Source organism: Rhinoderma darwinii, chromosome 6 (genome assembly GCF_050947455.1).
Source record: "Rhinoderma darwinii isolate aRhiDar2 chromosome 6, aRhiDar2.hap1, whole genome shotgun sequence".
Taxonomy (NCBI): Eukaryota; Metazoa; Chordata; class Amphibia; order Anura; family Rhinodermatidae; genus Rhinoderma; species Rhinoderma darwinii.
Window position 1 is genome coordinate 31,241,672 of NC_134692.1, and position 12,333 is coordinate 31,254,004.

At 42.9% G+C, this 12,333-nt stretch overlaps 1 protein-coding gene across 3 annotated transcripts in view; it reads left to right on the forward strand.

The window, feature by feature from the left end:
• The window catches only part of KLHL23 (kelch like family member 23), a 28,219-nt gene extending 19,273 nt beyond the window's left edge, over positions 1–8,946 (forward strand). For all 3 annotated transcript variants that reach the window (XM_075829420.1, XM_075829421.1, XM_075829422.1), the window contains exon 4: positions 542–8,946. In XM_075829420.1, coding sequence (XP_075685535.1) covers positions 542–852 — 311 coding nt within the window. In that variant the 3' untranslated portion in view covers positions 853–8,946. The remainder of the gene's footprint in view (positions 1–541) is intronic.
• Positions 8,947–12,333: the final 3,387 nt, after the last annotated feature.

Below are 12,333 nucleotides of genomic sequence, written 5' to 3' on the forward strand. Positions count from 1 at the left end.
ATGTACATACATTTTTTCTGTGTATACCTAGTTAACACATACAGATCATGTCCCCACAGTGCCAGCTTAGTGCCCACAAAAAAGTCACAGCAAAGTTCTTCCAACAATCAGTGCCAGCAGAGTGCCCTCAATAAAGTCATAGCAAAGTGCTTCCAACAATCCATGCCAGTAGAGTGCCATGAGTTTATTAACGTTTACGCTGCATTTTTTTCCGCAGCAGGGGCATGAGATTTTCTAAATCTCATCCACTTTGCTGCTACTGTAAATGCTGTGGAATTTCCGCACAGTATTCTGTTGCGGAAATTCCGCAGCTTTTACGTGGGAACCCGGCCTTACATTTCCGCCTAATCTACTCTGTAGATAACAATTAAGAAACAAAGATTTTAATTTGAATTATGTCTTGCATGTGTCAAGGGACCCTTCTAACAAGTAGGGATGGTCCAAAATGGAGAACCCCTTTAAGTTTGAATGATATTTTGTAGTTGATATGTTATCTATGAAAATGTCTCAGCTTAACGTGTCTTTCTTTCACCTTCCTCAGAGTATGGACTATGTTCCATTACACTTCAGAATAAACTGTACCTGGTCGGAGGACAGACTACAACTACTGACTGCTATGACCTTGACAGCAATCAGTGGGCAGAGTTAGCACCCACTATGGAGCGGAGGATGGAGTGTGGCGCAATTGTAATGAATGGATTTATATACATCACTGGAGGCTACTCCTGGTCTAAAGGCACCTACCTGCAGAGCATAGAGAAGTACAACCCTGAATCTGACAAATGGGAGCTGGTGGGAAATCTTCCCAGCCCTATGCGTTCCCATGGATGTGTTTGTATATATAATGTATAGGAACATGCAATGTGTGTAACATCTAGTAAATTATTCAATGCGAAGTATAAGGCTATGTTCACACGCTAGACTAAAGACTGCTGTAAAATACGGAGCTGTTTTCAAGGGAAAACAGCCTCTGATTTTCAGACGTTTTTTAAGCAACTTGCGTTTTTTTGTGGCGTTTTTTTACGGATGTTTTTGGAGCCGTTTTTTTATTGCGTTAATGAAAAATGGCTCCAAGAACGGCTCAAGAAGTGACATACCCTTCTCTTTACAAAGCGTTTTTTTACGCGGCCATTTTTAAAAACGGCCGTGGGAACGGAACGCCATTTTTCCCATTGAAATCAATGGACAGATGTTTGGAGGCGTTCAGACCCTGCTTTTTTAGCCATTTTAGCCCGAAAAACGGCTGAAAATAACCCATGTGAACATACCCTAATACGACAGCTCCGGTCCATGGGATTACACTGGTACCAATTGGCATTGATCAAATACACTCTGGCCTTATGTGATCATCTCATTTCTATGGCCAAGCTTAAGGTCTCATGCACACAGCCATGCCCGTAATCACGGTCCGCGATTATGGAAACGGCCGGCCGCGGACAGCCACCAGCATTTTCGGCCCTTTGTACTTTGTATGGGAGCACAGACTGGAAAAAGCAAAATATAGGACATGTCCTATCTTTTGCGGAGGCTTTCTATGGCCCGGACACCTTCCTGCAAATATACGGTAAGTTGTCTGTGGTCAATAGAAGTGAATTGGACCGTAATTGCGGTCCGCAATAACGAACAAATTCTACGGTCGTGTGCATGGGGCCTAAGGGTGTTTCCCATATTTAATTAATCATTGTATAATGAAAAAATATACATCTCTCTTATACCATCATTTTCAGGATCTCTGCTTGCTGTTAGTAAATGGAAACATTATTGTTTACATACAAATTGCAAGAGAGCACTCTGAGGCTGGATTAACAGTGCAGTAATCATTGCCGGCAGCACATCTCCCTGTGTAAATAGGGGTACGCGCTCCTGACATGATAATAATGTATGGGGACGAGCGATCGGCGTAACGACCCCGTCCATATGACAGGAGCAAGCGAGCGCCGATCAACCATGCCTCGATGATCAGCGCTCGCTGCACCGGCCGCTTATAAGTCGGTGTAAAAGGGCCTTAGTCTATAAGATGGACCCACACAATGGCCATCAGAACTCATAGCAGTCATCTCCTGCATTCATTTGTCAGCACGGACAATATCAATCTGCTGGCTGGCACCACACACCAAATTATTGGACCAAATGTCCCATGTTGTAGCACTGTATGTATATACAAGGCCAAATTCACCATGTACAGCTGCATATGGGCATTCACGGAGATAAGACGACAGATAAGATCAGGTTGATCGCACTTTGATATTATACTCGCTCTATGAACTTTGGTCATTTTATGTATTAACAAAGAGTCTAAGACCTCATGCACACTTCCGTGTGCCGTTGAACGGCCGCTAATGACGGTTCCGCGTATCACGGCTTCCATGTGCAGTCCGTTGTTTCACGGACCAAATCAATGCAAAGGCCGGGACTGTTCCGTCAAAAACGGGCAGCAGTAGGACCTGCCCTATTTTTGACGGAACGGCTGCACGGTTCCGTTAAAACAACGGAGGTGTGCATGGCCCCATTGAAATGAATGTGTCAGGGTGCTATCAGTTAAAACAACGAATAGAACCCTGACGAAAAAAAACTGGTGGGCATGAGGCCTAATAAAGATTAGGCCCCTTTTACACTGCGTATATGGTCCCTGATATATTCCTAAGGTTCTGTTCACATCTGCGTTCATTTTTCCACTACTCTGTTCCGTCACAGGAACCAAATAAAAAAAATAATGGATGTGCCGGATCCGTGCAATGACAGACACCAACGTCCCCAGACGGAACCCATTGACTTTAATAGGTTCCATCGGGTTTCCGTCATTTTGCCGGACAAAATAGCGCTGCATGTTGCTAACGGAGCCTCCGATGCAGATGTGAACAGGGCCTAATAGTGGCATCCATCACCCATAGACTATTATGGGATCCAATAAATAAACACGTTGTGAACTTTAAACACCCTTTCATGACGTTTCTGTTAAATGAAGAGCACTTCTGCTTTGTTTTAGCGATCGGTTGGGGTCTCAGTGCTCGGACCCCCACCAATCAAAACTTCTGACATGTCAGAAGTTTTTAAAAAGTTTAGTTACCTTTTAAAATGGGCCTTGCATCATGACAGAATTGTTATGGTTTTACATTATAACACTCCAATGTCTTCCTCAAAGCCATGAAGATTATCGGTAGAATTGGTAAAGCTGGTGTGACAGATAATTATATATAGGGGGGTTGCTACGTTTGCACTAATATGACCTTTATTGTGGCTCCAACGTCACCTATATATTTACTGAAAATACGAAAGGAAAAACAAAAGGAAAAACAAGGCATAATTTATAATTTAATATATTATTTATTAGCTATTACATGGTTACCGTATTATAGAATCTGACAATATGGAGATCAGCAGCAGTGCCAATAAAAATATCTTTTAAATACATACTTAAATTTCCACGAAGTTATTACTGTAGATTTCCCCCTGACCTTGTCCCAGTTGAAGTTTTGCATTATTTTGTAGGTGTTTCTTCAATTACATGTAGGGCTACGTCCAGACGTTAAAGGCGGATTTTGCGGCGGATTTCACCCTATACATTGAAAGGGTGAAATCTGTGGTGGCTTTTCCGCAACATAATGAGCATGCTGTGGATTTGAAAATCTGCATCACACTTAGGCCTTATTCACACATGCATTAGCATATGGTGCGTGGCTGTGTGATTTTCGCGCAGCCGGCATCATTATGACACTTTATGTTTACAAACAGAAAAGCACGAGCTGCTTTTCTGTTTTCATTCATTTATTTTACTACTGTACTACTGAAGTGCTTCCGTGTGCCGTGCGCGATTTGCACGCACCCATTGACTTCAATGGGTGCGTGCTGCGCGAAACACGGGCAAGTATAGGACATGTCGTGAGTTTTACGCAGCGCACATACGCTGCGTGAAAATCACTGACAGTCTGAACAGCCCCATTCCAAATCACGCGCGTATAACGGACGTATAACACGTTCGTGTGAATTAGGCCTTAGGGTATGTTCACACGCACTGTTTTCAGACGTAATTTGGGCGTTTTACACCTCGAATTACGCCTGAAAAACCGGCTCCATTACGCCTACAAACATCTGCCCATTGCTTTCCATGGGTTTTACGGTGTTCTGTTCCCACATGGTGTAATTTTACGCCTCGCTGTCAAAATACGGCGCGTAAAAATACGCCCACGAAAAAGAAGTGCAGGACACTTCTTGGGACGTTTTTGGACTCCATTGAAAAACACTTCAATAACGGCCGTAAAATACACTGTGAAAGACGCGAGTTGCTTCAAAAACTTCTGAAAATCAGGAGCTGTTTGCGCCTGAAAACAGCTCCGTATTTTCAGACGTTTTTGGTCACTGTGTGTGAACATACCCTTATAGTTTACGTGCACAATTTTCTGCTACGTGTAGATGGTGTTTTGAAAACCCTGTCTATATGTACTGTGCATTGCTGCAGTATTGCGGTGCAGAACCCATGCGTCTGAACATGGCCTTAGAATGTAAGAAGAGTATTATATAATAAAGAAATGAAAACATAATTATTATTCTTATTGGGCTCTGTTCACACAACACAGTTTAGTGCAAAAATAATATGCGCAGTTTCCACGTTGGTGAAGTGCACACAAAACTGCAGGAAATCTACTCAGGCTCCCCATCTATTAACCAAAGTGAAGATCCTCTGCAAAGCTCTGGCGGACTCCCCGCAACCATGTATTAGGCTTGATTGACACACACAGCATTTTCCTGCCGTTTTGTGCCTTTTTAATGGCATTTTTTGAACTGTGTTTTAATGCGTTTTTTTAGTGCGGCCAGATGTTACATTAAAATATCAAATGAACTACATAAAACTGCGTTTGGATTTGTGCCATTTTTTAGGCAATTTTGAGGTCAGTGGCGTTTTTTCCCAAACACTGCATGCACTGGGTATGGCGTTTTTTCATAGGCTTCTCCATAGGACTTCAAAAATGGCCGAAGAAAAGTCTGTACAAATTGACACCACATAAAAAAGGCCACAAAAAACACCTTAAAAACCCGTGTTTCATTTTAATAACACTAGAAGCTTTTTCTGATGCAGTTTAAGGGTATGTTCACATGGCCTATTTACGGACGTAATTCGGGCGTTTTTGCACCAAATTACGTCCGAAAATAGCGCCTCAATAGCGCTGACAAACATCTGCCCATTGAAAGCAATGGGCAGACGTTTGTCTGTTCACACGAGGCGGAATTTACACACCGCTGTCAAATGACGGCGCGTAAATAGACGCCCGCGTCAAAGAAGTGACCTGTCACTTCTTTGGCCGTAATTGGAGCCGTTATTCATTGACTCCAATGAATAGCAGCGCCAATTACGTCCGTAATTGACGCGGCGTTCAAGCGCCTGCACATGCCGGTACGGCTGAAATTACGGGGATGTTTTCAGGCTGAAACATCCCCGTAATTTCAGACGTTACGGACGCCCTCGTGTGAACATACCCTAACACGCCAACAACATCTGTGGGACTGCTTACTTTTGAGAAGGTGTTGTCCTTCTGGAACAACTACTTTAAGGACCTGTTCACACTGAGTTTTTTGCCGCGGTTTTTGCAGCCGAAACTGTGGAGGTGGAGGCGTTTACCGCAAACAAAAAAAAAACGCTTGCGGGAAAAAGAAGCGATATGCCCTATCTTGATGCGTTTTTCGCCTCAAAAACCCCATTGAAACTTAATGGGAGACGGAAATAAACATGGTTTTTGGCGCGATTTTATTATATTTGTCTCTTGAAGAAATAAGAAAAGAAAAACGCCTTAAAAAAACGCGGAAAAAACCGCGTGTGGTGCAAAACCACTTAAAAAAAACCGGAGCTGACTTTTCCAGGCAGAATTTTCTGCCTGCAAAAAACTCAATGTGAACAGGCCCTATGGAGACCTACCATCTGAAATGTAAAATGGCCCTTGAGTGTAAAAATGTGATTTTTGGAATTTTTTTTTTTACATGTTTTTGTCTATGCTGAAACATGATCACTTGTTGCAGGCTCCCATGCACATGACCATAAAATCGCCCGTAATTACGGGCCCATTCATCTCTATGGCCGACGGACACCTTCCCGACATGTCCTATTTTTTCATTTTACGGACCGTGCTCCCATACTTTATAGTGGGAGCACGGTTCGTAAAAACGGCCTGATTCAAATCACCAAAACATCAGTGTGTACATCCTACATGTCTCAAATAGTGACAGTCGTGTGTGTACATGGGTGAATATTGATGGACACCCCTTCCATATGGAAGCTGCTGCGATGATCACCTGATGACTGGCGGGCGCACGACACGTCTGCCAGATAAAGCTGCAATCAGATAGCCATATCTCTATTCTGGCTCATAGAGGGCGGTCCCGAACGAGGGATCCCCCTCTAAGACATCCATATGCCCTAAGGCCGGGTTCCCACGTAGCATAAATGCTGAGGAATTTCCACAATGGAATTCTGAGTGGAAATTCCGCAGCATTCACAGTAGCAGCAAAGTGGATGGGATTTAGACAATCTCATGCCCACGCTGCAGAACAAAAATGTAGACAAATCGTTCATAAATTGACCTGCGGTGCGGAATTTGAATCCACAGCATGTCAATTTATGCTGCGTTTTCCCGCTACAGAGAGCGATTCCGCTGCAAGACTCACAACTGAGAAAGAAAATAAAAATTCATACTTACCCAGAACTCCCTGCTTCTTCCTCCAGTCTGGCCTCCTGGGATGACGTTACATTACATGGGCTTTAGCGTCATTCAGGGAGGCTGGACTAGACGGCAAAGGAGGGGCGCGTCACCATGACAACGGCCTAGGTAGGTATGGGCGTTTTTTTATTTCTACACTGCTTACTGTAGCGGAAATTTCTGCAGAAAAAGCCCACCACAATGTGGTGGTTTTTCGGCAGGAATGTGCTGTGGGTTCCAGGTTGGATACGCTGCGTGGTTTCTTTGTAGTGTATCCGACCCGTGGGAACCTGGCCTAATAGGCCACATGGACAACCCCTTATTGAGACAACCCCTTCAGGTTTTGTTCACACAGTGCAGATTTGTGGCAGATTGTTCGTGTATTTTTTAAAGCTCAGAGCCCATTTTTCAAATCTGACATGTGTCACTTTATGTGGTAATAACTCTGGAATGCTTATACCTACCCCCGCGATTCTGAGATTATTTTCTCGTGAGACATTGGGATTTATGTTAGTGGTAAAATTTGGTCAATATTTTCAGTGTTTATTTGTGAAAAATAGCAAAATTTAGAGAAAATTTGGAAAAAATATATATTTTTTCTGAATTAAATGGATCTGCTTGTAAGACAGCGGGTATTTACCACACAAATAGTTACTAGTTCACATTTCCCATATGTCTACTATATGTTGGCATCATTTTTTGAACATTCTTTTATTTTTCTAGGACGTTACATAAGCAGCAATTTCTCATATTTTGAAAAAAAATTCAAAAGCCTCTTATTTTTAGGTACCAGTTCAGTTCTGAAGTGACTTTGAGCGCCTTCTATATTAGAAACCTCCATAAAACACCACATTTTAAGAACTAGACCCCTCAAAGTATTCAAAACAGCATGTAGAAAGTTTCTTAACCCTTTAGGCGTTTCACAGGAATTTAAAGAAAAGTAGAGGTGAAATTTACAAGTTTCTTTTTTTTGTCAGAAAATCCTTTTTATTAAAAAAAATTCTGTAAAACAGAAGGTTTTACCAGAGAAACACAACCAATATTTATTGCCCAGATTCTGACGTTTTTAGAAATATCCAACATGTGACCCTAGTGTGGTAATGGACTGAAGCACCGGCCTCCGAAACAAAGGAGCACCTAGAGGATTTTGAGCCCTCTTTTTTATTAGGCACCATGTCCGGTTTGAAGAGGTGGCAAAACTGTGGAAACCCCCAAAAGTGACCCTATTTGGCAAACTACACCCCTCAGGGAACTTATCGAGGGGTATAGTGGGCATTTAGACCCCACAGGGGTTTTGCTGCATTTTTTGGAATTAGGCTGTGCAATTGAAAATCAATTTTTCAGATAAATGTACAAATTTTTATTTTTTACAAGGAATAAAGGAGAAAAAGCACCCCAACATTTGTAAAGCAATTTCTCCCGAATACGGCAACACCCCATATGTGGTAGTAAACTGCTGGCTGGACAAACACCAGGGCTCAGAATGGCAGGAGCGCTATTTGGCATGTAGATTTTGCTGGATTGGTTTCTGGGCGCCATGTCGCATTTGCAGAGCTTCTGAGGTATCAGTACAGGGGAAACCCCTTAAAAGTGACCTCATTTTGGAAACTAGACGCCTTGAGGAATGAATTGTAGCTTTCATGGGGTGCATGTGACTTTTTGATCAGTTTTTATTACATTTTTTAAGAGGCGCGGTGACTAAAAAACAGCAATTCTACTATGGTTTTGTATTCCTTTTTTTTTTTACAACGTTCACCGTGCGCTATAAATGACATATTCACTTTATTCTGCGGGGCGATACGATTACGGCGATACAAAATGTTTATAGTTTTTTTTATGTCTTATGGCGTTTGCACAATAAAATCCTTTTTATAAAAAATCATTAGCATTTTATGTTGCCTTATTCTAAGAGCCAGAACTTTTTTATTTTTCCATCAAGAAAGCCGTGTGAGGACTTGTTTTTTGCGTAACGAACTGTAGTTTCGATCAGTACCATGAAGTGACCAAAAAATTGTGATTCTGGCATGGTTTATTATTTTCTTTTATGGCGTTCACCGCACGAGATAAATAACAAAATACTTTAGTAGTTCCGGCCGCGGCGATACCAATTATGTAGTTTATTTATTTTTTATAATAAAGTAATAAAAATGGAAAAAAGGGGATTTTTACTTTTATTACTCTAAAACTTTTTTTTATTTTGTCCCACTAGGGGACTTGAAGGCAGGAGGCTGTGATCGTAATTCTAAGGGTATGTTCACACGAGGTCATTACGTCCATAATTGACGGACGTATTTCGGCCGCAAGTACCGGACCGAACACAGTGCAGGGAGCCGGGCTCCTAGCATTATAGTTATGTACGACGCTAGGAGTCCCTGCCTCTCCGTGGAACTACTGTCCTGTACTGAAAACATGATTACAGTACGGGACAGTTGTCCCGCAGCGAGGCAGGGACTCCTAGCATCGTACATAACTATGATGCTAGGAGCCTGGCTCCCTGCACTGTGTTCGGTCCGGTACTTGCGGCCGAAATACGTCCGTCAATTACGGACGTAATGACCTCGTGTGAACATACCCTAATACACTGCACTACATGCAGTGTATTAGAGCTGTCAGTTACTCGCTGACAGCAAGCAGGACCCACTAGTCTTCCCTAGGTGGCATAGCCACTATCGCATATTATGTAGTAGGATGATGATGGTGGTGGTTTAACCCCTAAGAAGCGGCGATCGCTATTGAACGCGGCTTCTAAGGGGTTAATCAGCGGGGACAGCGTGATCGGTCCCCGCTGAAGGAGCTGCGGAAACTGCTGTACGAGACAGCAGTTATCACAGCTCCTGTATGTGCCGGGAGGACGGCCGACCCTCCCGTGAAGTACTATTCCATCATGGAGTGCGAACGATGCACTTGCCATGGCCTAATAGTACGTCAAGCAGCGGGAAGAGGTTAAAGTTCCACCTCTCCTGGATCTAATTCTGGTTTTGGCCTAACAAAAATGCATGCAAAATCTGCAGCAAATCTGCTCTGTGTGAACAAGGCCTAAATGTTACATAATTACTCCATTTCTGAATTACTCAACTGCTTCCCACTTCCAGGAGCCGTAGAATGCCACACTGCGCCTGATGTATGTTTTACACCGGGGGTCCAGCGTGATTGAAAATAAAGTATGAATTTCTTATTTATATGTGAAAGACTTAATATTTGCACATTTTTCTATTTCAATTCCGGTTTGTGTTCTAGGGTGGATAAAAATTTGAACAAAATGTAATAAAATATAAAAAATATCCTTTTTCTAAAGCGGTTATGAATCCGTTTTATTTATGAAATGATCAACTGTCAAGTTAAAAATGTGATTTTCTAATGTTTAATATGAAACGATTGTCAGGTTATCACATTATATTATATGTAACTTAATGCACAAACGTTTTTGTCCATTCTCTCCGTGAAGTGAAATGTTTTCTTTGTCTGAGTGGTTGTAAATACCGGATTTATATGTATATCTGATATTGAGTTTTATGTTGCTCTTTGTCACTATGAACGAGATACTAATAAATAACAAATGAGTCTGTTGCAATAAAATAAATATAAATATGGCCAAGCAAAAGAAATTCATTGATTTACTATATATTCAGTGTTTAGGCTATGTTCACACTGAGTTTTTTTGCAGGTGGAATTTCTGCCTCAAAATTCCGTATGGAAGTTTGAGGCAGATTTTCCTCTCCCTGCACACCATTGAGCGCCGCGGGCATAAAATGCTGCGAAATGTGCTTTCTCTGCTTCCCATTGATGTCAATGGGAGGTCAGAGGCGTAAACACCCGAAGGATAGGGCATGTCCCTTCTTACCCCTGCGACATGGTTTTACCGCTCGCGGGAAAAAGATGCCTCCGCCTCCCATTGAAATCAATGGGAGGCATTTTTGACAAGTTTTGCGGCGCGGTTTCGGCGTCAAAAAAACTCTGTGTGAACATAGCCTTAAAGTTCACTACTACAATCTGGAAATTGGGACACTCGGGAGGGGGAGGGGTTGTAGATCTGCCTTTACAGGCCACTCTTGGCATAGATCAGGTACATAAAAGTTTACAAATACATTTGGCACAAACGTCAAGAGCATTTCCCATTTTATAACCTCCAAATGTGTTGGGTTGTGTTGGGTTTTTTCCTGCACCTCAACGTCTAAGTGGACCCTTAGGGGATGTTCACACGGAGCATTTTGCCGAGTTTTTTGCCGCGGATACCGCGTCGCAAAACTCGGCAAAAACGGCCCGAGAACGCCTCCCTCTGATTTCAATGGGAGGCGTCGGTGTCTTTTTCCCGCGAGCAGTAAAACTGCCTCGCGGGAAAAAGACGCGACATGCCCTATCTTCGGGCGCTTCCGCCTCTGACCTCCCATTGACTTCAATGGGAGGCAGAGAAAGCGTATTTCGCCCTGTTTTATGCCCGCGGCACTCAATGGCCGCGGGCGAAAAACAGAGCGAAAATCGCAGCGAAAATCGGCATGCAGGGACAGGAAAATCTGCCTCAAAGTTCCAAATGGAATTTTGAGGCAGATATTCCTCCCCCAAAATACTCCGTGTGAACATAGCCTTAGTGTCAGATACTACTTGCCAGAGTAATGCACATTATAGTAAATGCGGTGGGACGTTAGTGGACCCGCCCCTTTAGTTAAGCTCCACCCACTTAAGAAAAGCAGAGAGAAGCGGAAACAGACCAAAAGTCACAAATTTAGTGACGTAGAAAAGTGAATAAATTCCCCGCTATGTAACACCAATATGGCTGTTCCCAATGATTAACAACAGCCTTGGGGCTTATTCACATGAACGTTCTATAGGTCAGCGTGATGGCCGTTAAAACAACGGCCGTCCCACAAACGCATATATTTCAATGGGGCCGTTCACACGGTCGATGTTTTAACGGACCATGTGAAGGATCCGTTGAAAAATAGAACATGTCCTCTATTCTTCCGTTTCATGAAGACTCAAGTCTATGGGGATCTGTGAAAACAGGTCCCGCACGGGTGCAACTTCGAAAAAAAAAACAGCCGTTTATCACTCGTTCAGGTCTGTCAATCACTGAGTAGGACTGCCCACTGGACTCCTAAGCCCTGAATGAGCAGAGGGTTAGATGAATACATTACTAGTTATACTGAATATTTTTTCATAAAACTATAGATGAATTCTGATCCGCTTATCCTGCACTAAACCGGACTGGTTCCCTTTAAACATTGCAGCTATTTATTTTTAAAATATGGGAGCTGCTGTAAATTAGAAGCATTTCCTTCTTGTATAGACATGCAGCAGAGTGTATTTGCTTTATGGCAGTGGCAATGAAAGTCCATATTCACAAAGTGCAGTTTTTAATGCGTTTTTAAGTATAAAGGAAGGACTTCTGGAACTGGTGTATTTGGACCCAGTTATGCGTGGCAATGGCATTCACTAGCCCTTACCTTAAAATACACACATGCAGATTTTGTCCTGAGACCTAAACACTAAGGAATCCTCATTACCAATCTCGGAGAGCCCCCTGTAAAGGAGGGATACACTGCCGGCTCCCCACTCTCACAAGCCTCGGCACCAGCTGCACAACCTCCGGCACACAAGTTCCCTTCGCGGACCAGCAGAGAAGGCGCAGGAGGGTGTGCTAGCTGCTGCA